Source organism: Carcharodon carcharias, chromosome 20, assembly GCF_017639515.1.
Source record: "Carcharodon carcharias isolate sCarCar2 chromosome 20, sCarCar2.pri, whole genome shotgun sequence".
Taxonomy (NCBI): Eukaryota; Metazoa; Chordata; class Chondrichthyes; order Lamniformes; family Lamnidae; genus Carcharodon; species Carcharodon carcharias.
In genome coordinates this window covers 67,787,151-67,813,133 of record NC_054486.1, presented here as the reverse complement: position 1 = coordinate 67,813,133, position 25,983 = coordinate 67,787,151, and the positions used below count along the sequence as shown (strand labels likewise).

The 25,983-nt window shown below is 42.5% G+C and overlaps 2 protein-coding genes across 8 annotated transcripts in view; both read right to left on the bottom strand.

Annotated features, from left to right (window-relative positions):
- cdkl1 (cyclin-dependent kinase-like 1 (CDC2-related kinase)) overlaps window positions 1-9,935 on the bottom strand; it is a 58,630-nt gene extending 48,695 nt beyond the window's left edge. For both annotated transcript variants that reach the window (XM_041215053.1, XM_041215054.1), the window contains exon 1: window positions 9,437-9,935. In XM_041215053.1, the coding sequence (XP_041070987.1) occupies window positions 9,437-9,604 (168 nt within the window). In that variant the 5' untranslated portion in view covers window positions 9,605-9,935. The remainder of the gene's footprint in view (window positions 1-9,436) is intronic.
- A 7,761-nt stretch (window positions 9,936-17,696) lies between these two features.
- Window positions 17,697-25,983, bottom strand: part of map4k5 (mitogen-activated protein kinase kinase kinase kinase 5) — a 149,685-nt gene continuing 141,398 nt past the window's right edge. For all 6 annotated transcript variants that reach the window (XM_041214459.1, XM_041214460.1, XM_041214464.1 and 3 more), the window contains one exon: window positions 17,697-19,390. In XM_041214459.1, the coding sequence (XP_041070393.1) occupies window positions 19,303-19,390 (88 nt within the window). In that variant the 3' untranslated portion in view covers window positions 17,697-19,302. The remainder of the gene's footprint in view (window positions 19,391-25,983) is intronic.

Below are 25,983 nucleotides of genomic sequence, written 5' to 3'. Positions count from 1 at the left end.
GAGGTTATTTTCCCTGGAGCAGAGGAGATTGAGGGGGGACATATTTGAGGTGTATAAAATTATGAGGGGCATAGATCGGGTAGACAGGAAGGAACTTTTCCCCTTGGTTGAGGGATCAATAACCAGGGGGCATAGATTTAAGGTCAGGGGCAGGAGGTTTAGAGGCGATGTGAGGAAGAATTTTTTCACCCAGAGGGTGGTGGGAATCTGGAACTCACTGCCTGAAAGGATGGTAGAGGCAGGAACCCTCATAACATTTAAGAAGTATTTGGATGTGCACTTGCAATGCCATGGCATAAAAGGCTATGGGCCTAGTGTTGGAAAATGGGATTAGAATAGTTAGGTACTTGTTTGACCGGCGCAGACTCTATGGGCTGAAGGGCCTTTTTCAGTGCTGTAGACCTCTATGCCTCTATAACTATCACAATACTTGCATGTGATGTGCTACATTTTTCAAAATGTGTAACTTAATGAGAGTATAACATATACATAATGTATTATATGTACAGTGAACAAATTATCACTAAATAAGATATACATGTGTAATGTGGCCTTGAAATTTTACCAATTACCTACTTTTTGAATATAGTAATACTGTGCAATCCACATATACTTGAAGTAAAAAGTGGTGCCTTGGCAATATATAGTTTGTGCCAGATATACATCAATAGTTCCGCAGTTGGCTTGGTTTGACTCCCCACAAATTTTTCATATGTTCTCAAACACGCCTTAAAAAACCCGATTAATTGTAAGTCGGCATATTTACTGCAAATGCCAAACCATTCTTAGCAACAGCAGCATTAAGAAAACAGATCATCGCTAGGTTTCAATGTGATGTTCATTTAGTAGTAGTTCTGGATTGCTGTTCCTGTTTACCTTAGGTAAAGAAACCAAGAAATATGTCATACTGTTTATCATGTCAGAACATAGAAAAATACAGATTAATCTCCTGATCATCAAAATTAATTATGTTTACATTCACAATATCCACACAGATGCAATATTTATACAAATGGCAGTTACTGACAAACGTACCAATTACGCTACTTGGAAATCTGTTGGTTGGTTGCCAGTGAACACCTATACAGATATGAAAAATGATCATGAAAACAAAAATACCATAATAATGCAATAAAAATAGTGGAAGACATCGAAACATGATGTACCAAAACTAACTTTGCTAAAACAAGTAAAATTTGCTGATTGATTTTTCCATCACTAGAAATGATACATGTATTGTGTTATCTGAAGTCCTCAAAATCTAGGGTTTCTCTCCATTATCTAATCACTGTTAAAATGATACTTAATTATGGTGACAAAAATATTAATAACAAGCAGCCCAATAGAGAAATAGAGTGGAAAAGAAGGATGTTCCTGGGAAAATATGTTATTCAGTGACATCTGCAGACATTTGGCAATGGTGAAAATTACGTGAATTATTCAGAAATGTAAGGACCTTCATATCTTTAATACAGCAAAAACATTTATATTGCCATTAAAATGAGTCAGTGGGAAAAATGTTGATAGTATCACGTTATAAAGTAACAAATGCCAATGCCAACAAAATGTTTAATTATACGTAAATCCATAATTTATTGGTCTGGAGATGCAAGACTGACACTCTAGAAAGCATTGGCAAAGGTTCACCGAGTACTGTGTCCAATTGTGGTATCCACTTATGAAAAGACATAGCCATTGGAAAATGTTCAAACTGGAGTAACAAATATAATGCCACAGCTTAAAACAATACAGGAAAGGCTAAGGTGGATTTGCCATGGAAAATAAAGATTAAAATAAAACTCAAACACTAAGGGTAAGGAAGGGAAGAATCAAGGAAGAATGTTGGATGTATCTGTTACCTACAAGGAATAATCTCTTCTTGAGTTCCGACTTTTATCAATTAAAAAAATAGCTGCTCCAGATGAACAGACAATGCACACAAGTATATACGCTTACATTCCATTGTCATGAAAAGAGCAAAACAGGAACCAAGTACTCAAATCACAAAGGGAATCCTCCAGATGAATTTTGAAAACTATGGTGATCTGGGAGACATAACCACAATGTAAAAAAACCACAACCAAAGCATAGCTTCTGGAGTAATTATGTCACAGTCAAGTTTAAAAAAAAAATTTCAGGATGTGTTCATTTATTACCCATTCATAGTTGTTCATCGTGTTGGAAAACCATCATGAATTGCTCCAGTTGTGAGCTATTTGATACAACCATTTTTATTTTTTCAAGGAATGTGGGTGTTGCTGGCTAGGCCAGTATTTTTATTGCCTATCACTAACCGCCCTTAAGAATCTAGTGGCTACCATTTCAGGGAGCGGTTAAGAGTCAATCACTTTGATGTGGGCCAGTAGTGACTTTTTTTTGCAAAAATATACTTTATTCATAAAATATCTATTTTTAAAATATTCATTCATGGGATGTGGATGTGGACATGGCTGGCTAGGCCAGCATTTATTGCCCATCCCAAATTGCTCTCGAGGAGGTGGTGGTGAGCTGCCTTCTTGAACTGCTGCAGTTCATGTGGTGTAGGTACACCCATAGTGCTGTTAGGGAGGGAGTTCCAGGATTTTGACACAGTGGCAGTGAAGGAACAGTGATATATTTCCAAGTCAGGATGATGAGTGGCTTGGAAGGGAACTTTCAGATGGTGGTGTTCCAATTTATCTACTGCCCTTGTCCTTCTAAATGGTAGTGGTCGTGAGTTTAGAAAGTACTGTCTGGGGAGCCTTGGTGAGTTCCTGCAGTGCATCTTGTAGATGATATACACTGCTGCTATTGTGCATTGGTGGTGCAGGGATTGAATGTTTGTGGATGGTGTGCCAATCAAATGGGCTGCTTTTTGCTGGATGGTGTCAAGCTTCTTGAGTGATATTGGAGCTGCACTCATCCAGGCAAGTGGAGAGTATTCCATCACATTCCTGACTTGTGCCTTGTAGATGGTGGACAGGCTTTGAGGAGTCAGGAGGTGAATTATTTGCTTCCTAGCCTCTGACCTGCTCTTCTAGCCACAGGCTACTGTGGATGAACCTCAACAAAAACCACTGCATCTCTTCCAGACCTTCTTTGCAAAAGCACATTCCACAAGGAGGTGTGATGTCTCTTGTACCCTGCAGCCACTGCAAGGGTAGCGTGCCGTGGCGCAGAGACTTCAGGCATGCATGAAGGATCTGATGGGGAGTGCCCTTCTTGTGACCAGCCAAGCTAGGTCTTGGTGCTTGTTTAAAAGTTCTGGCGAGAAGGCATAATATGGCTAGTCCAGTTCAGTTTCTGGTCAATGGTAGCCCCCAGGATGTTGATAGTTGGGGTTTCAGCAATGGTAATGCTGTTGAATGTCAAGAAGCGATGGTTAGATTCTCTCTTGTTGGAGATGGTTATTGCCTGGCAGTTAGGTGGCGTGAATGTTACTTGCCACTTGTCAGCCCAAGCCTGGATGTTATCCAGGTCTTGCTGCATTTGGACATTGACTGCTTCACTATAAAAAAAAATTACATAACATTTCAAATTGTCCAAAGTGCAGAAAAGTGCAATGAACATTCAAATTTTCTTACAGAGCACGTTGCACTTTGAGGTGCCTCAATACAGTTACATTTACTATATACATTCACGTACAAGTTTACAGCCCGAGGAGTTCTATACGGTTATCAGCCCCTTGGTGTACTATGGCTGAAAGGTCTTACACACTGGTCTTTCTGCATTGTGCCTTTGCAACCCCTTCCCAAGCTTTAGTGAATCCCTCAGCACCTAGTTCTGGACCTTGGAATATGCCAGGCTGCAACTCTCAGTCGTGGACAACTCTTTGCACTGGAAGATCAATAACTTTCAGGCAGACCAAAGAGCGGCTTTCACCAAGTTGATGATCCTCCAGCTGCAGTTATGTTTGTCTTGGTGTGCGTCCCTGGGGTTAGCCTGTAGAGCACAGATGAACCTTTGGATGAACCTCAACAAAAACCACTGCATCTCTTCCAGACCTTCTTTGCAAAGGCACATTCCACAAGGAGGTGTCTCTTGTCCCCCGCAGCCACTGTGAGGGCAGCGTGCCTTGGCGCAGAGACTTCAGGCATGCATGAGGGATCAGATGGGGAGTGTCCTTCTCGTGACCAGCCAAGCTACGCCTTGGTGCTTGTTGGAAAGTTGTGGCGATGAGGAATTCTGCCAAATAACTGTGACAGTTTGCTCAGTGAACCACCCAAAAGGATCCACCATCTCCTTTTCCCGCAGGGCCTCAAAGACATTACGTGCAGACCACTGCCTGGTGGACTTGTGTCTTTCCGCACAAAACTTTCCATGAGGGATAGGTGGTATGGCAAGGTCCAACTACTCGGCGCATTCCACGGCAATGTGGCCAGACCCATCTTTTGCAACACTGGGGACAGACAGAACCTCAGCACGTAGTGACACTTGGTGTTTGCATACTGAGGGTCTATGGACAGCTTGATGCAGCCACACACAAAGGTGACCATCAGGATGAGGGTGACGTTGGGAACATTTTCTCCTACTCTATCCAGAGCTTCGTACATGATGTCCCTGTGGACATGATCTATCTTTGACCTCCAGATAAAGTAGAAGATGGCTTGGGTGACCGCTGCAGCGCAGGATCGGGGTATGGGCTATACCTGTGCTACGTACAGCAACACCGAGAACACTTCACAACTCATGACTATGTTCTTGAATGGAGGGGGAGCCGTGCTCCCACATTTCTGTCTCACCTTGGCTATATGCTCCTCCCAGTTTTTGGTACATGCCCCAGCTTCTCCAAGCCATATCCCCAGCACCTTCATGTAGTCTGACCTGACAGTGAAGGAGACAAAGGATCGGTCTGCCCAATCCCAAAGAACATGGCCTTGCTTTTACCTTGGCACCAGAGGCCAGTTCAACTGCAATGACATATGGGCCAAAGCAGGTAAGAGCAGGTTTCTTTCAAAAATGTGTCATTTAGTACACCAGATGGATTTTTACTACAGTTAAACATCCTCATGGTCACTTTTACTGACATCAGTTTTTTATTTCCAGGTTACTTAAACTGAATTCAAATGAGATTTGAACTCAAATTCTGCTGATTAGTCCAGATTTCTGGATTACTAGTCCTGAACAAGCCCTGGTAATGAATCAGAAGTACATGCTGGCACTCTATTATTGAGGTTAGATGAGCATAATATCAGCAAGTTCCAAAGAACATATTACTTCACAGTTATGCTTACATAAAGAGCTCTCCAACATGTTCATTCTAATCAATTTCCAATCAAAGAGTTGTAGCAACGTTGAATCTCTTGTTAAATCCCACATGAAGGTGCACCAACTCAAATCACTGCTAAAATGGAAGCCATTTTGGTCAGTTTTTATTATCCAGAGTAACTTAATTTGGTACAGAGTGAATAAAGCAGAATGTAATCCATTCTGGTTTTAACATTCCTTGCACCAGCACCTTCATTTTTGGACATAAACGAAAGATGAGTGATCTGGATTTTCTCCCCAAAAAGCCAGAAGCAGGCTTCAGTTAAGAACATTTCTACAATTCTGCCTTTCTCATACCTTGACTTTATTGTCTTATCCTCTCCTTTCTTAAGTTCAAATTCTTGTTCAATTATTGCCATAGTTATTGACATATTAAACTTACCTTGTCAATTTCTTGCAATAAAAAGTGGTGTTCTATGATTTTTAATAAAGAATGCTTTGAAGAGATAACACTGGTGAACCAACAGACTTGCTGTAGAGTAGCAGAGCAACAAGTTTCTCCTTATGGTACCTGCTCAATTTAGCTAATGGCTATAGATGGACAATGGACAATGAACAATTGCAGTTGAGTTACTGCCCATGCAAACAGAATGTAGATTAGTTATTCATGGCCATTCTTGTACATCACCAATAAGTTGGTTGAAAAGTTACCACCAATAAGCATTTTAACTACCTCCCCTCCCTTTTTAATAGTGTGTTTTGACCCAAATGGGAAATTAAATCATTAAGCGGTGTGATATAATTAGAACACAAAAAAACAGAAAAGTAAATGAGGAAGTAATTCAGTCCACTCAATACTTCCTTGCACCATGCATTGGATTCAATCGTATTTGTTTACCTTTCAAGAAAATTAATCTGTTCGGATATTTTTTGATCTCTGTAGGTAATCCGGCCAACTTGATTCCCACATCATTGCAATTCAATCCTGGCTTATTGACTCCACAAGCAACAACTTGCAATAGTATTATGATATGCTTGATCATCCCAGATGATCAAATAACAACCATCCAGTTTTTGTGAAACAATTGGCAGAACATCAGCTATTCTTGCTAGAAGTTTATTCTACAAGTCCATGCCAAATATGAAAAACCTTCTAATCTCTAGTCTCAAATAACACAGCACACAAACAGTGCCTCTCAGAATTTTAAGGACATGGTTCATGTTCGCCTTCCTTCCTTTAATCTTTTCTCAATTAAAATAAAATTCAGCTGTGTCTCTCTCTCTACCACCCCCCCCCCCCCCACACACACACACACACACACACACACACACACACACACACACACACACACACACACACACACACACACACACACACACACACACACACACAGACAAATAACTTGCATCTGAGAATCATCCCTTGGAGCCTTTCTCTGAATTCTATCTTGCTTTAGTGACCTTGAGCATCACCACATTATGTAGGATGCACATACGCTCTTCGGTAGCAACACAGGTAACTTTAGAAACACATAGTTGTCATAGCCAACCACTTGACTTGTCAGCCCTAAGGAATGAAACTTTCTTTGATATACCTGGCTCAATCCCACCACGGCTGTCATTGGAAGATAGTAATGAATAACATAAATTATTCAAAAAGTTGTTTCTGTAAAATATATGTTGATATCATTTGTATTTTAATTACATTTAAAATAATGTCTTACTGGACATTTGTGAATCGTTTGCAATCTACTATAATTCCACATGTTTTCCTTAAGTAATTAAGCTGCAGAGGACAAATAATATTTCTTCAACTTGAAATACTTTTGATCAGAATCTATAGCAACTTATTGCAGTTATTTATAAAATATAATTCCATAATCATCAAGCATTAGGAGCTGTTGAGTTGAACCCATGAAAGGATTTTATTTTATGCGTGCAAGCCAACTGTCAGATTTAGGAGTCTCCAAACAAAGCTACAGGTGCTGAGGAATCCACACAGTTAGTGTTTCTATTTACCTCTTCTGGAACTCTCTCTGAGAGAGATAAAACCCCATTTATCCACGCCCAGTAAGCTTGGCAAAGTTGGTAGAATCAAAGCTCAGGGATCCACAATTCCACATAGAATATTACTACAGTTTAAGCAGGTAAAATTGTGCAGCCTATCAACACAGAATACTTCTATATTTCCTACTTCTCATCCAAAGCCACACTCACATTAGGATAATGGCTTGCAGGGCTATCTGGAGCCAAATGGGAAGAATCCCTGCTTCCAATGATTAGCCCAATTGTCAAACTTGCCCTGAAGTACAGGGAACTTGCCTGCCTCAGTTACTCAATCACTGAGTATGCTGCAGATGGTTAACTTGGTTGTAAACCTCCATTGCCAGGTATGCAATGTAGTCACTTTGAGCCCAAGGAGAGCATGCTTAAACTCCCTGCTTACAGTAAAGTCAGTCACATATTGGTCATTTAAAGGCTTGAGAAACATTGGTTTGGGTAAAGCTACGTGGACAGTAGGTACCAGCAAATCCCCATAAATGTCACTATGTAAGAAAGCATGTAAGAACACAGTGTTTGGTGGTTCCACCATTTGCCAGTACACTTTCAGCAGCTTCTCTTTACCTTTCTGTACCCCAGTCATGATAGGCTACAATCCCTGGATACATGAGCATGGTCTACATGTAATCTTTTGCAGCAGCTATAAACTCGATTCTCAGTTTCCTAGTCAACTACACAACGTCCATTTACCCTCACTATGATGGAAGAACATGAAAAAAAATTAGCTTGTGACTTACTTTGAAGTCCCAGATTTCCAAGTCCAGTGCTGCATAACTAGGTTTACTCATCAACTGTTTAATCCAGATGACATGAGGGTGTCACAAAAAGGCATGCTTGAAATGAAATGATTTTCCCTCCAAGGTTACGTTAGCATAGCCCAGTTATTTTATTTTTGCCACAAATCCACCTCCATCATTCAGTCCTGGATCTCACAAATATTCTGTGTGAGTAGCAGTTCTAAAATATGAAGGACAACTATTTGGATACATCAAACACCAAAAATGTCGGTGGTCAGGCTCTCATCTCAGTCAGGTCATGGGTTCAAGCCCCACTCCATAGATTTCAGCACGTAATCTAGGATAACACTGCAGTGAGGGGATGTTTCACTTGCCCCCTTTTGAGATGAGATGTTAACCCAAGGCCCATCTGTCCTCTCAGGTGAATGTAAAAGATCTATTGGCATTATTCGAATAACAGCAGGGGAGTTCTCCTGGTCTTCTGGCCAATACTTAATTTCTCAGTCAACATCTAAAAACAAGATCTTGTCATTTCCTCTCACTGCTGTGGATACTTGCTGTGCACAAATTGACCACGCCACTCCCTGCAACAGTGACTGGAGCAGTTGATCGGCTATGAAGCGCTTGGGAAATTTCAAACATGTAATACAGAGAATTTACCGTCAAAAGCAGGTTACAGTTAAAGGATTGGAACAGAAAAAAATTACAACAGCAAGCAGATGGTTTTGCTCGCGTTATTTAGCCACATATGATAATATGTCACGTACTGCACAGCAATGTCATGCAGCAGTTTTGATTTTTGAAGCTGAAAAACGGAGAATTGGAACATCAGACAGTGAGATCAGCACGATGTACATCACATTCTGCTGATTTGGAAATGGTTAAAAGCGTTTCGTTCAGAGGTGACTGGCACCAATCTCCTAATGCTATATTGACAATCACAGTCTGAGACCAGCAGCAATATGATTCAATAACGGAACTAGGCACGGAGATCCCAGGTTTCGGAGTGCCCGGCGTTGGCTGGGCTCGGCAACTTAGAGCATTTCCTCGTGTTGCTCAGCGATTCCACACAATTTAACGAACGCAAATTCCAATCATGACAACAAGCTCCGATTCCCCGCTTCTCATACCGGCCAGAGAAAGCGAGAGATTCGAGCTGTTTTATCGCTACTTTAACAGAAGCAACAAGGTTGTCACTTGCACACAGCGAGGTCTGAATTTTATTTTGGTGAAGTGAAGCGAGTTTGATTTCCAACCCGTACAAAAAGCGCCCGGGAATGGTCGAAGCCACAAAGTGCAGGCAAATCCTGAACGTCTGAAAAAAATTTGTCCGACGCAAAAATGATGACACGCTGTCAGTTATTTATACAAAACACGGCCACGTACTCTCTGTTGTACAAAGATTTGTGTATTAAATATGATGGGAAAGTCCCCAGCACTGACTGGATTACCTTCAGCATCCGGATCTCCCGGAGCGCGATCTTCTTAATAACCGGATCATCCTCCGACTCCACAAACTTTTTAATCGCCACTATTTGCCCGGTCTCTTTATTCCTGCACTTGAACACCACACCGTAAGAGCCCTCGCCGATCTTGGCAATTCTGTCGTATTTCTCCATACCGCCAGGTCCCCGCTGCTAATTGCCGCCAGTTTTCACCTGAGTCTCGACGCCGAAGGTCTAAAATGGCGCGTCCGAGTCCGAGCCCGAGCCCTGAGCGACCGACTGAAATATTGGAGAAGGCGGTGGCGCCGCCGCTGCCCAGGACCTGTCGCCAAGTCCTCGGGGGCAGCGCCTCCGGCTCCCGCTGCCCGCCCCGGAGCGCTGCCTCTGGAGAGATGCTCCCGCTTCTGGACACAGACCCTGTCCCTCACCCAGCGGCAAAATGCTGCTGTTGCCCTTGCCCCAGGCGATATCGGATTCCCTTGTCCGGTGTTTAATCCCACTCGGAAGAGTCTTATCCCCACAACAACCCGTTGATTTCGCCCCCACCCCACCCCAAGAGTGTGAACAACAACTCGGCTGAACCGTCAATCGCTCCACTCGGGGCGGAGCCGTCTCACCTTCAGAATAACAGTGCAACAGGTATCCAGCCAGCCGGTGGCAACAGGTCACTTAGAAAATCACTAGGATTAGAGGATTAGACAAGGTCAACATGGATTTATGAAAGGGAAATGTTTGACAAATGTATTTATGTTTTTTTTAGGCTGTAACTAATAGGGGGGAAACCAGTAGATGTCACGTAATTGGATTTTCAAAAAGCATTTGATAAGGTGCCACACATGAAGTTTTTACACAAAGGGACTGAGATGAACAGAAATTATGTCACTCAAAGGGTTGTGAATTCTCTACTCCAGAGAGCTGCGGGATACTCAGTTGCTGAGTACATTCAAGGTAGAAATTGATCGATTTTTGAGTACTCAGGGAAATAATGGATTTGGGATAATGCAGAAAGTGGAACTGAGGTAGAAGATCAGTCACCATCCTTTTGAACTGTTGATTCTTGCTCTTATTTCTTAAGCTCTTATGAATGGGAAATTAAGAGATTTAGAGGGTTAAAGGCATTGAAACTCTTGTCGGGAGATAGAAATTTCCTACCATTTTCTCTAAAACTGACCAGAGTGTTTTTCCTCCTGTAGCTTAGAAATTATCAGTTAGAGAGGGTGGTGCAAAAAGTCACACTATCTAATGGTGAGCATTGGCTGGTCCGATGATGTTTTTCATTTTTCTTTTCAAATTATCTGAAACCTGGCTTATGGAAGATTGATCTTTCTTAGACTGTTCTCTTATAAACTTAAGACTTATAATGTTGTATAGCATCTTGAAGAGCAATGATATAATGGTGTCAAAATCTGAGAAAAGCTGCACAATAGATACTTTATAAACATTTTGGGTGCTAGTATGAGGCCAAAAGTGATCATTTTATACAGATAGCATAAGCATACTGAATGAACTCAAATAAAAACAGAAACTGCTGGAAAAACTCAGCAGGTCTGACAGCATCTGTGGAGAGAGAAACAGTTAACGTTTCGAGTCCAAACGACTCTTCTTCAGAGCCCTTCCTGTCCTGAGTGAACACTTTTTTGCCAATGACTGTGCTCTCATAGCACACATTCTGGAGGACATCCAGCTGCTTGTTGACCACTTTTCCCAAGCCTCAAAATGCTTCAGCCTTACAATAAGTCTGAAAAAGAAAAGGATCTTGTACCAACCTGCTACAGGCCACAAACTCCAAGACCCACAATCACAATCAACAATACAGTCAACTCAGTTCGTAAGTTCTGCTATTGTGGGAATACCCTCTCTAATAACACCATGTTGGACAATGGAATCACCCATCACTGACAAAAGCAAGCTCAGCATTCAACAAGCTCACTCACAGGCTTTGGAGAGAGAATGGAGTTTGTTTCAAAACAAAGATTAAAGTCTATAGACAGTGTTCTTCCATCGCTTCTTTATTGCTGAGATATGGATAACCTACTGGTGTCACATAAAGCAATTAGATACATTTCACCTTTGCTGCTTAACATCTATCTGCAACATCAAGTGCCATAACACCAAAGTTCTTGCAAGGTGCTACATACCTGATATCAAGAGCATGCTCACCAGAGCTCAGCTCAGCTGTTTCAGGCATATGGTTCAAATGGATGATCCCTGCACATCAAATGCAGTAATCTACAGACAACTGAGACAGATACCTCAGGACATCCCAAACTTAAGAATGACATTCTGAAAGTCAATCTCAAAGCCTGTAAATTGGAACCCACTACATGGGGGGAAAGAAAATCCTGGACAGATCCAAATGGAGAAGTCTCCGTCATCAAGCAATCTCAACATTTGAAACCCTGCACCCCCTTCCACCTCCCCCCACCCACCCACAGCAGTGACTTAGATACAAACATACAAATTAGGAGCAGGAGTCAGCCATGCAGCCCCCTTAAGCCTGCTCCATCATTCAATAAAATCATGGCTGATCTGATTGTGGCCTTAACTCCACTTCCCTTCTTACTTCCTATACCATTTAACTCCCTTGTCAATCAAGAATCTATCTAATTCAGTCTTTAAAATATTCTTAAATATACACATCGTGTAATACCTGCAATTGGGTTTGCAAATCAAGTTTGATTTATCACAAATGAGATGACACCAACCTAGACAGTGAACAACAGATCTCCTTGCTGAGCACTCATCCATTGAAGCAACAGGAGTGCCATCAGCATAAATAGTCTTAAAGGCAGGGGAGATTAATTCTCTTTTTCTCTTGGGATCCAACCCATTTGACAGCTTAAACAAGTCCTTTATAACTTTATTCAACTCAAAGGCAAATGAGGTATGCTGATCCATTTCAATGAACATGAGAATGGTTGCGGGGTGGAATGCGATTTATACAGTGGCAGGTGGAAGAATTGAAGGCTTTACGCTGAGTATTTATTTGATTTTTGATGTAAATGGTTACCATAAGGGTAGCTTTTTCCACCATACAATTTTAATACTAGATGCATCCTCAATAGGGATTTCTTCCATTTTTATATTGGAAAGGGTTGTAACTTCTGCTGCAGCTTTTGATCCTGCACCAAGATTTTACCATTTTAAATTACAATTTTGAGCTCATGTTCTTGTAACCCATTCAAATATCGTAACTTAACCTCAGGTAGTAGCAATGCACACTGCAACTAGAAACATACAATCTGCATAGCACCAAGTTTTGTTGCAAATATAACAAAGCTGAAGCCAATTTTCTTTAAATTAAAAAAAGAGGTCCACTTTAGGAGGGACATGAACTTGGCAAATTTCTACTTTCATTGTTTGTTAATTCACAACAGCTATTTCTCTCTGGTTCTTAAATCCACTTATAAGTTTAAGTAATTTTCCTGACAGCTTACATATAACGACCTGATTTTCTTAAATCAATATAATTTTGGATAATGTAGCTATGAAATTAACCAGGTGCACATAATATTCAAAAGAAACAGAGGGTTCAAATGCATTAGGTGGCCATGCGACATTCCCAGCACATTTTCATCAGAAGTGTAAATGGTTTTTCATGCTATACTTTCTGCTGTGGAACAGGAGCAGATGCAAAGATTTCACAGCAATAAAAACAAAATGCTGGAAATACTCAGCAGGACTGGCAGCATCTGCAGAGAGAATAGCAGTCAATGTTTCAGATCTGTGACCTTTCATCAGAACCGGGAAAAGTTAGAAATGTAATAGATTTGGAGCTACTGAAAGGGGGGAGGATGGGAAGAACAAAAGGGAAGGTCCATGATGGGTGAAGGGCAGGTGAGATTAAAATCATGATGCAAGGCCAAAGGGAGTGGGGTAAAGGGACAAGTGAAAAAACAAAAGATGCCTATAGGAGATGTGAATGGCAGGATCCTGAATAGCTGTTGTCCAAAAGCAAAGTAGAAATGAGAGAGAAAAGAAATCAAATCAAAGGAAAAAAAAGTGGGTGCAGAGATGGTGATCTAAAACTGAACTTAACATTGAGTCCAGAAAGTTGTAAGGTGCCCAGCTGAAAAATGAGGTGCTGTTCCTTCAGCTTCATTGGAACATTGCAGGAGGTCAAGGACAGAAAGATCAGAATTGGAGCAAATTGGAGAATTAAAACAGGCGACAAGAAGCTTGGCGTCAGCCTTGCTAATTGAATAGAGGTGTTCCACAAAACAGTCACCCAGTCTGCTTTTGGTATCCCCAATATTTTTTTTATTCATTCATGGAATGTGGACATCACTGGGTAGGCCAGCATTTATTGCCCATCCCTAATTGCCCTTGAGAAAGTCATGGTGAGCTGCCTTCTTGAACTGTTGCAATCCATGTGGTGTAGGTACATCTGCAGTGCTGTCAGGGAGGGAGTTCCAAGATTTTGACCCAGTGACATTGAAGGAACAGTGAGTGGCCTGGAGGGGAACTTTGAGGTAGTGGTGTTCTCATGTATCTGCTGCCCTTGTCCTTCTAAATGGTAGTGGCCGTGGGTTTGCAAGTTGCTGCTTAAGGAGGCTTGGCGAGTTTCTACAGTGCATCTTGTAGATGGTACACATTACTACCACGGTACGTCAGTGGTGGAGGAAGTGAATGTTTGGGGATGGGGTGCCAATCAAGCAGGCTGCTTTGAACTGGATGGCATCAAGCTTTTTGACTGTTGTGCAGCTGTACTCATCCAGGCAAGTGGAGAGTATTCCATCACACTCCTGACTTGTGCCCTATAGATGATGGACAGGCTTTGGGGAGGCATGTGCTCTTGTAGCCACAGTATTTATATGGCTAGTCCAGTTCAGTTTCTGGTCAATAGTAATCCCTAGGATGTTGATAGTATAATATAGAGATCACGACATTGTGAGCAGTGAATACAGTATACTAAATAGAAAGTACAATTAAATCACTTTCACGTGGAAGGTGTGTTTGGACAGTGAGGAGATGACAAAAGGGCAGGTATTGCATCTCCTACATTTGCACTGAAAGGTGCGTAGGGAAGGGAGGGGTGTTAGTGATAGCTGAGGAATGAATCATGGAATTGCAGAGAAAACAGTCCTTTCTGAATGCTGGAAAGAGAAGGGAAGCTGCATTTGGCAGTGGCATCATGCTGGAGATGGCAGAAATGACAGGATGATCCCTTGATTGTGGAAGCTGGTGAGTGGAAGTTAAAGACAAAGGGAATCCTATTGTGGTTCCAGTAGAAAGGAGAAGAGTCCAGAGCAGAAATGCATGTAATAGGAAGGATAAAGGTGGAAGAATCCTTAGTTAAGGAGAAAGTCATCAGAAGTGCTAGTATAGAAGGCTGCATTGTCCAAAAAGATGTGATAGTGGAAGTGAAAGAATGGAAGAGTGTGATTACAGGAAGTGGGGTGTAAGGAAGTGCAGTCAACAGTGGGAGTCAGTGGGCTTATGGTAAATATTGGTTGATTGCACTGTCTCCATTTCTGGGGATAGGCTTTCAAAGAAGGGAAGACTCAGAGATAGACCATGTGAAAGCAGAAGGGTGGAAATTGGAAGCAAAGTCAATTACATTTACCAGTTCTTGGACAGCAGGAAATAGCTCTTCAATGTACCAGGAAAAGGGGTGAGGAAGGGGGCCTGAGTAGTACTGGAATGAGGAATATTCCATATACTGTATATCAAAAAAAGTACAGCTAGGAGCCAAGCAGGTACTCATAGCAACACCTTTTTGGAAGAAATGAGTGAAGTTGAAAAAGTTGTTCAATGTAAGAACAATTTCAGCCAGGTGGAGGAGGGTAGTGTTCGAGGGCGACTGGTTGGGCTAGGTAAGAGCAGGCTGTTCGAGGCTGGGGGCCATGGAAAGGTGATGTCATTGACAGTCCTGGAAACAATGGCGTGATGTTCAGTGATGGGTCATAGAATGGGGGAGGTAAGGGAAAGCATCAGAGTTGGCGTTTGGCTTCTGCTTGGGAGAGGGTGGTACACAAAACAGCACCACTACCACCTTTGTCAGCAGGTTTGATGACAATGTTAGGGTTGGATTTGAAAGAATAAAGTGCTGCAAGGCCAGAGGAGGATAATTTCTGCGCCTCCCTCACTCTAAATTGAGTCTGCTGATAAGAACTGCTAGCATGACAATGAAAAGATTTAGACGGGTTAAGAGGTCCGAGGGAGGGTCCAGGTTGACAGAGAATTTTGGAGATGAGTAAAAGGATCTGCTGTGTGAAGGGGTACTCTGGGCTAAAGAAGTGGACATATAGGTGATGGAAGACAAACTCAGTCTTGTGCTGAGCTTGAAATTTGAGATGGGGGCTTATGGGGATGAAGCTGAAGCCTTTGCTAAGGAGAGATCATTCAGAGTCAGAGAGAGAAAGGTTTGACAATATCATGAATACAGACAAGGGGTGAGGAAGGTCAGAGGGAATTGAAGGGGAAAAGGATCCAGGGGAGTATTGAGATGAAGAGATAAAGCGATAAAGCTTGTAATCCTACACATCTGAAAGGAGGAAACGTTTTTTGTAGTCTGGGTGACTACTTTATGGAACAGCTCCATTCAGTTCACAAGCGTGATCTGAACTTCCAATCATCTGTCATTATAATTTTTCACCTTTCTCCCACTGACCTTTCTATCCTTAGTCTCTTACAATGTTCCAACAAAGCCCAAAATGAGCTCAAGGAACAGCATCTCATCTTTCCAAAGGGCACTTTACAGCTTTCTGGACTTAACATGAGTTAAAAATTTGCAGTTGTGATCTCTGCCCCCACCCACTGTATTCTGTTTTTCTTCGCTGGTATGTTTTTCTCATTTCTTTTATTTCCTTTGCTTTTGGACAGCAGCTTTTCAAGATCCTATCGTTTGCTTCTCCTATAGATCTCTTTTGTTTCTTGTCCATTGCCACTGCTTTTGCACGATGAAACCATTTGTAATTAATCTCCTGTCCTCCACCTGGTCATAAACCTTCCCTTTTGTTTTTTCTCTCATCCTCCCCTTCCAATTGCTCAAAATCTGTCACACTTCTCAGTTTTCCCAGTTCTGATGGAAGGTCAAAGACCTGATTTGTTAACTGTTTTCTCTCAATGCTCCAGGCAATGAGGAAGAACATTTTTACACAATGAGTAGCAATAACCTGGAACACACTGCCTGCAAGGTTGGTGGAAGCAGAGACAGTCATTGGTTTCAAAAGGAAATTGGATGGGCACTTGAGGCAAAAAAACTTGCAGGACTACAGGGAGGAGGAATGGCACTGACTTGAATTGTGTGAGCTGGCATGGACTCAATGGGCCAAATAGTCTCCTTCTGTGTGGTTATAGCCTTATGACTCTACAGATACTGCCAGACCTGCTGAGTATTTCCAGCATTTTGTGTTTTATTTCAGATTTCCTGCATCCACAGTATCTTGCTTTTGCACAGGTATTTTGCTGTTGTTGTCTTGGTGTGAACTAACCAATTCAACTTTTCCAGATATGATCACAATTGTTGATCAAAAACAAGCACTGACATGGAGATGTTAAATTGATCTGGCCAAGGCCAGTTTTTATGGCATGTGTTCCAATGTACACTCACCGCCAAAAGGGGCGATGAGTCCTTACAAGCAGCAGAAGGTACATAAGTCCTATAAACCTTTGTCCATTTCCAATTTTTTTTTATTTTTTTAAAATTTAAAAAAGTATATTCATAGCACTTGTGTAGCGAGATGGAAATTAAGAATTGTGATCCCAACTATTATGAACTTTTCAGTTAGCTTCTGTTTCTAAGTTTGCAGCAATAATGAATGGTTTCAAAATTAAATTCTGAAAAAAACTGGCATTTCTGTAAATATTTGTCTCAAATTCTGATTACAAGAATCAATCTGTAAAAAGATAATTGCTGTGTCACAGCGTCTTGCATAGAGTTATTTACAAATTAGCTCCTTACAGCGGCTCAAGGGGAACAATTACATACTAAACAGAACTCTTTTAATCACCAAGGAAACTTATAATTTTTAAAACAATGGTACACTTTAAAAGGGCTGTGTATTTCTTAAACAATTGTTTTAAGGAAAAATATACAATGTGATGGATTGGTAACAATATCAATTTGATTTTTACGTGACTCATTGTGAATACTGAAACTGTAAGTAAACATTTTCGTAAACTAAGATTTTGTAAAAACCATATTCTGTAAAAATATTGATTAATTTGTAATTTTAAACTAGGGTTAGCACTCAAGCCCTATTAACAACATACAAACATTGACACAAACTTTACACACAGCTCAAGCAATGGGGTGGTAGGATAAAGAAAAGACTAGTACTTTTAATAAATTGAAATCCAAGCAGTTCCTACAGAAAGTTATAATTTTCTACTGCAAGTTATATTGTAATAGATCAGTAGAATAGCTCTCATTCACAAGGTAATTATCACAAATTTGAACCCATGCATTGAACATTTTATTTTACATTATTTACAGATGAATATTACAGAGTTAGAATTAATTCAAGTTTTTTTTGCTACAATTAGTGTTTATTTTATTGAATAACAGCCTTTAATATGCAAGACTAATTTTAAGAATGTGGATAAAGTAAAATTTTCTGAAAGGTCTTCAAGAAGTGGAGACATAGAAAACAGATGCCATTCATAGGGTGAGGTAGAAACTGAAAATGGTGACTTAAAGATATTCACTGCTTGCATCATAAACCATATTCCAATTTCAAAGCTGAAAATTTGAAGTGGGATGATTTCCCCAACATTTATGATTAAAATAGCCAGAAGAGAAATGTATTTTTTTTTGATTTATACAATGTTTGACAATTTTGACTGATTTTATTGCACTCCTATAACTACTGCATGTTATGTGTGTAAAAAACACCTTCACTATACATTGCATATGAAAAGATTAAAATGTATGAATAAATCCACTAAATTGCTAAGCCTTACAAATTAAAAGTAGTACAGGAAAGTGCTTATATGGTGCCTTTGTACAAAGAGTGTAAGAGCTTAAGTTCCAATTCATATACTACAATATGCTTATACATACAATCAGCTAAAAGGGACATTTTCCCCCTTCCTTACGGCCTTAAGCTTCAATAAAACAAATTTAACTAAATATGGTGTAATTACCCTATTTTTCCCCTGTAAGTTACCTTTCTTACAATTGGCAGATTAATAAATAAAACATTTAAATATTCAGTTTATCGCTATACTATAACAGATATTCAAGCTGTACAGTCTTGCAGTGGGTGCATTAAAAATCCTATAAAATTGTTGCAGTATTAGGCAAGAGAAGATTTCCAAAAACATAGATTTAGTATTAAAAGTAGACTTAGTATATAACAGGAGAACACTATGAAACACCAAATTTTCTTGCAAAATATTTATAAAGTAGAAAAGCTTAAAGCACACCAATCAATATTCTGAAAAAAGTATAGGTGTAAGAAGGTGATGTTGGAATTCGGGGGTATGAGAGTCAATTAACCCTTTAACCCCTTCATTCTTAAGTTCTGAAATAAGTATGAGAAAGTGTGGCACTTTAAGATTGCTGTACATTTTCATTTTGCATGAATTATTGTGCTTTTACGATTAGAAATTAGATCTTTTGCTACGGTTTACAAAACAATTAGTCATGGCTTTTATAATGCAAATTTGATATGACAGACCAACCACACAGTGGCGGAATATTTTAATAAAGCCACATCTAGCTACTAAATTTACTATTTTGCTTAATAATCTACCCCATGATAGAATCAAATATAGAAGTACAACAAAAAGAAAGGCCACAGCAGCCACTGCTGAACTTCTATTTTGTTTTATATTTTCCTCAACACTCAATCTTCATTGTTGGAAGCGGTTATGTTTGTCCCATTTCAATCAACAGTCACTCTGATTAAGTTTCTTTGTGTTGCTTAGTAACTGTTTTCATGGCCAGCTAAGATATAGAGATTGCTGTGTGCTGTAGGATTGTCTGTTGGTCGACTTTCTAGCACGACAACCCTGCAATAAATAAAGATAAACATGATAGCTATGCCTTGTATTTTTCAGTAAAACCTAATAACATTTATAAAACATAATTGCTGCAATCAATCAAAAGTTCAACTTCACTTTTTGAATAAAGAAGTTACATTTGCTATCTTCCAATCTAATGGAACCTTCCCCAAACCTAGGGAATTTTGGAAAATTAAAACCAACGCATCAACTATCTCACTAACCATTTCTTTTAAGACCCTAGAATGAAGTCCATTGGCACCTGGTGACTTGTCAGCCCGCAGCTCCAACAATTTTCTCAGTACCACTTCCATGGTGATTGTAATTATCCTGAGTTCCTCCCTCCCTTTCATTCCTTGATCTGCAGCTATTTCTGGGATGTTACTTGTATTATCTATAGTGAAGACTGATGCAAAATCCTGGTTCAATTCATCTGTCACTTGCTTATTTTCCATTATTAATTCCCCCGAGTCACTTTCTCCAGGCTCACTTTGTTGACTCTTTTCTTCTTAAAATATCTATAGAAACTCTTACTATGTCTTTATATTTCTAGCTAGCTTTCTCTCATACTCTAATTCTTCCCTCCTTATTCATATTTTAGTCACCCTTTGTTATTAAAAAATCTGTTGAATCTTCTGACCTACCACCCATGTTTGTGCACTTACATGTTTTTTCTTTCAGTTTGATGCTATTGTTAACTTTTTAGTTAATCACAACTGGTGTGTCCTTCCCTTGGATTTTTTCTCTCTCAATGGAATGCATCTCCTCTGTGTATTCTGCAATATCCCTCAAATGTCTGCCACTGGATCTCTATTGACCTAACCCTTAACCTAAATTTCCAGTTCACTTTAGCTAGCTCTGCTTTCATGCCCTCATAATTGCCCTTAGTTAAGTTTAAAATACTCACCTTTGACCCACTCTCAACCTGATTGTAAAATTCAAACATACTACGATCACTACTACCTAGGAAGAAAGTAAGTAAGCAAGCAACAGCCTGAGATTGCCTGCAAGGTATGATTCCAAGTGTATGACTATGTTCCAGACACCACCATCGCCATCCTTGGGTATATCCTGTCCCACTGGCAGAACAGACCCAGCAGAGATGGTGGCACAGTGGCATACAGTCAGGAGGGAGTTCCCTGTGAGTCCTCAACATCAACTCCAGACCCCATGAAGTCTGATGGCATCAAGTCAAACATGGGCAAGGAAACCATCTGCCGATTAGCACATACCACCACCCCAGACCCTCCATCCACCCCAACCCCCTCAGTTGATGAATCAATACTCCTCCATGTTGAACACCATTTAGCAGAAGCACTGAGCGTGGCATGGGAGCAGAATGTTCTCCAGGTGGGGTACTTTATTGTCCATCATTAAGAGTGGCTCGGTAGCACCACTACAGACCAAGCTGGTTGAGTCGTCAATGACATAGCTAGACTGCATTTGCGGCAGGTGGCGAGAACACCAAGAGGGAAAAACATATTTGACCTCATCCTCATCGACCTGCCTGCCACAGATGCATCTGTCCATGACAGTACTGGTAGAAGTGACTACTGTACAGTCCTTGCGGAGGCAAAGTCCCATCTTCACACTGAGGATACCTTCCATCGTGTTGTATGGCACTACCATCGTGCTAAATGGAATAGGTTTCAAACAGATGAAGCAACTCAAGACTGGGCAACATGAGGTGCTGTGACCATCAGCAGCAGCAGAATTGTACTCAACCACAATCTGTAACCTCATGGCCCATCATATCCCTCACTCTATCATTACCACCAAGCCAGGGGATCAACCCTGGTTTAATGAAGAGTGCAGGAGGGCATGCCAGGAAATGCACCGCTTACCCAAAAATGAGGTGTCAACCTGAAGCTACAACACAGGACTACTTGCATGCCAAAAGACATGAGCAGTAAGCGACAGACAGAGCTAAGTGATTCCACAACCAACAGATCAAATCTAAGCTCTGCAGCCCTGCCACATCCAGTCGTGAATGGTGACGGACAACTAAACAACCCATGGGAGGAGGCAGCTCTGCAAATATCCCCATCCTCAATGATGGCAGTGGTGGAGCCCAGCATGTCAGTGCAAAAGATAAGGCTGAAGCATTTGCTACAATCTTGCCAGAAGTACCAAGCGAATGATCCATATTGGCCTCTTCTGAGGTCCCCAGCACCACAGATGCCAGTCTTCAGCTAATTTGATTCACTCCACGTGACATCAAGAAACAGCTGAAGGCACTGGATACTGCAAAGTCTATGGGCCCGGACCATATTCCGGCAATAGTACTGAAGAATTGGGCTCCAGAACTTGCCACACCCCTAGCCAAGCTGTTCCAGTACATCTACAACACTGGCATCTACCTGTCAATGTGTAAACTGCCCAGGTACGTCCTGTACACAAAGCAGGACAAATACAACCCAGCCAATTACCGTTCCATCAGTCTACTCTCGATCATCAGTAAAGTGATGGAAGGGGTCATCACAGTACTATAAATCAGCATTTGCTTAGCAGTAACCTACTCACTGATGCTCAGTTTGGGTTCCACCAGAGTCATTCAGCTCTTGATCTCATTAGGCCTTGGTTCAAATCTGGCCAAAAGGCCTGAACTCGAGGTGAGATGAGAGTGACTGTCAAATGTTGCCTTGATGTCAAGGGCAGAGTGTGGCATGAAGAAGCCCGAGCAAATATGGAGTCAATGGAAATCAGGGGGAAAACTCTCCGTTGGTTGGGGTCATACCTAGCACAAAAAGATGATGGTTGTGGTTGTTGGAAGTCAATCATCTCAGTTCCTGGACATCACTGCAAGAGTTCTTCAGTGTAGTAGCCTAGGCCCAACCAACTTCAGCTGCTTCATCAATGACCTTCCTTCCATCATAAGGTCAAAAGTGGGGATGTTCGCTGATGATTGCACAATGTTCAACGCCATTCGCAGCTCCTCAGATGCTGAAGCTGTCCATGTCCAAATGCACTAAGATCAGGACAACAGACTTGGGCTGACAAATGGCAAGTAACATTTGTGCCACAAAAGTGCCAGGCAATGACACTTCCAACAAGAGAAAACCTAACCATTGCCCCTTGACATTCAACAGCATTACCATCACTGAATCCCCCACTATCAACATCCTGGGGGGTTACCATTGACCAGAAACTGAACTGGACTAGCCACATACATACCCGTGGCTACAAGAGTGGATCAGAGGCTGGGAAATCCTGTGGCAAGTAAATCGCCATCTACAAGACACAAGTCAGGAGTGTGATGGAATCCTCTCCACTTGCCTGGATGAGTGCAGTGCCAACAGTCATGATTCTTGAACCCATTCAGGCAAAGCAGTCGCTTGATTGGCACCCCATTCACAAAACATTCACTCCCTCCACCAGAGGAGTCGCGAATTGAAAAGGAGCGCGAGAGGAGTCGCGAATTGAAGAGGAGCGCGAGACGTGTCGCGAATTGAAGAGGAGCGCGAGAGGAGTCGCGAATTGAAGAGGAGCGCGAGAGGAGTCGCGAATTGAAGAGGAGCGCGAGAGGAGCCGCGAATTGAAGAGGAGCGCGAGAGGAGCCGCGAATTGAAGAGGAGCGCGAGAGGAGCCGCGAATTGAAGAGGAGCGCGAGAGGAGCCGCGAATTGAAGAGGAGCGCGAGAGGAGCCGCGAATTGAAGAGGAGCGCGAGAGGAGCCGCGAATTGAAGAGGAGCGCGAGAGGAGCCGCGAATTGAAGAGGAGCGCGAGAGGAGCCGCGAATTGAAGAGGAGCGCGAGAGGAGCCGCGAATTGAAGAGGAGCGCGAGAGGAGCCGCGAATTGAAGAGGAGCGCGAGAGGAGCCGCGAATTGAAGAGGAGCGCGAGAGGAGCCGCGAATTGAAGAGGAGCGCGAGAGGAGCCGCGAATTGAAGAGGAGCGCGAGAGGAGCCGCGAATTGAAGAGGAGCGCGAGAGGAGCCGCGAATTGAAGAGGAGCGCGAGAGGAGCCGCGAATTGAAGAGGAGCGCGAGAGGAGCCGCGAATTGAAGAGGAGCGCGAGAGGAGCCGCGAATTGAAGAGGAGCGCGAGAGGAGCCGCGAATTGAAGAGGAGCGCGAGAGGAGCCGCGAATTGAAGAGGAGCGCGAGAGGAGCCGCGAATTGAAGAGGAGCGCGAGAGGAGCCGCGAATTGAAGAGGAGCGCGAGAGGAGCCGCGAATTGAAGAGGAGCGCGAGAGGAGCCGCGAATTGAAGAGGAGCGCGAGAGGAGCCGCGAATTGAAGAGGAGCGCGAGAGGAGCCGCGAATTGAAGAGGAGCGCGAGAGGAGCCGCGAATTGAAGAGGAGCGCGAGAGGAGCCGCGAATTGAAGAGGAGCGCGAGAGGAGCCGCGAATTGAAGAGGAGCGCGAGAGGAGCCGCGAATTGAAGAGGAGCGCGAGAGGAGCCGCGAATTGAAGAGGAGCGCGAGAGGAGCCGCGAATTGAAGAGGAGCGCGAGAGGAGCCGCGAATTGAAGAGGAGCGCGAGAGGAGCCGCGAATTGAAGAGGAGCGCGAGAGGAGCCGCGAATTGAAGAGGAGCGCGAGAGGAGCCGGGAGTTGAAGAGAAACATGAGAGGAATCGGGAGTTGAAGAGAAGCTGGGAGAGCAGGGGTGACTGAAGGAGTTCGGTGAGGAGGGAACGAGGTAATCCTTTGAGTACCGTGAGTATGGTCGGGTAAGCATTTACTACTTTTATTGTTTATAGTTTTTAAGGTCTTATTTTGTAGTTCATCGTTTTTGGGGCTATATTCTGTAACAACGAGGAGCAGGGAAGAAGGGCTCGGGAGTAATTCATATTAAGTATCTTCCAAAAGGTTTAATTTAATTTAAAGGGCTAAGTCATGGCAGGAGAGCTTAAAGCTGTGGTGTGCTCCTTCTGCTCTATGTGGGAAGCCGGGCACATTTCCAGTGCCGGGGACCAGCATATGTGCGGGAAGTATCTCTAGCTGCAGCTCCTGGAAGTCTGGGTTTTGGAGCTGGAATGGTGGCTGGGGACACTGGAGCATCCACATAGCGGAGAGTATCGTGGATAGCATGTATAGAGAGGTAGTCACATCGCAAGCTAAGAGTCCACAGGCAGGAAGGGAATGGGTGACCACCAGGCAAAGCAAGAGGAATAGGCAGGCAGTGCAGGAATCTCCTGTGGCTATTCACCTGCAAAACAGATATACCACTTTGGATACTTTTGGGGGGAATGGCCTCTCAGGCGAAAGCAGCAACAGCCAAATTCGTTGCACCGCGGTTGGCTCTGCTGCACAGGGGAGGAGTGAAAAGTGTGGGAATGCAATAGTTATAGGGGAATAGATAGGCATTTCTGTGGCTGCAAACAAGATTCCAGGATGATATGTTGCCTCCCTGGTGCTAGGGTCAAGGACGTCTCAGATCGGCTAGAGGACATTCTGAAGGGGGAGGGTGAACAGCCAGTGGTCGTGGTACACATTGGTACTAAACGACACAGGTAAAAAAAAAAGGCTGAGGTCCTAAAAGCAGAAAAGCAGAATAAGGAGTTAGGAAGTAAGTTGAAAAGTACGACCTCAAAAGGTAGTGATCTCAGGATTACTACCAGTGCCACGTGCTGGTCAGAGTAGAAATAGCAGGATATATCAGATGAATACGTGGCTGAAGAGATAGTGTGAAGGGGAGGGTTTCAGATTCCTGGGGCATTGGGACCGGTTCTGGGGGAGGTGGGACCAGTACAAACCGGACAGGTTACACCTGGGCAGGACTGGGACTGATAGATTTGCTCGAGTGATTGGGGAGGGTTTAAACTAAAATGGCAGGGGGATGGGAACCTATGTACAGAGTCAGGGGAAGGGGAATCAAAGACAAGAACAAAAGACAGAAAGCAGAATAAGAAAAGTGATAATCAGAGAAATCAAGGGCAAGAATCAAACAGGGCCTCAGTAAAAAATAACGGGAATGGGACAAGTAATGTTAAAAAGACAAGCCTTAAGGCTTTGTGCCTTAATGCGAGGAGCATTCGCAATAAAGTGGATGAATTAACTGCGCAAATAGATGTATGGTATAGTCAGGATTACGGAGACATGGCTGCAGAGTGACCAGGGATAGGAACTGAACATCCAGGGGTATTCAGTATTTAGGAAGGACCGACAAAAAGGAAAAGGTGGTGGAGTTGCATTGCTGGTTAAAGAGGAAATTAACGCAATAGTGAGGAAAGATATTAGCTCCAACAAGAGAGGGTAGTGAGTGTCTGGAATTCGTTCCCAGAGGAGGTGGTGGAAGCAGGTACGATAGTGGTGTTTAAGAAGCAGCTTGACAAATACACGAATAGGATGGGAATAGAGGGATACAGACCCCGGAAGTGCAAAATGTTTTAGTTGACGGGCAATATGATCGGCGCAGGCTTGGAGGGCCGAAGGGCCTGTTCCTGTGCTGTACTTTTCTTTGTTCTTTGATGTGGAATCTGTATGGGTAGAGCTGAGAAACACTAAGGGGCAAAAAAATGTTAGTGGAGGTTGTATATAGACCCCCAAACTGTAGTGGTGATGTTGGGAATGGCATTAAACAGGAAATTAGAGACGCATGTAATAAAGGAACATCTGTAATTATGGATGACTTTAATATGCATAGAGATTGGGCAAATCAAAT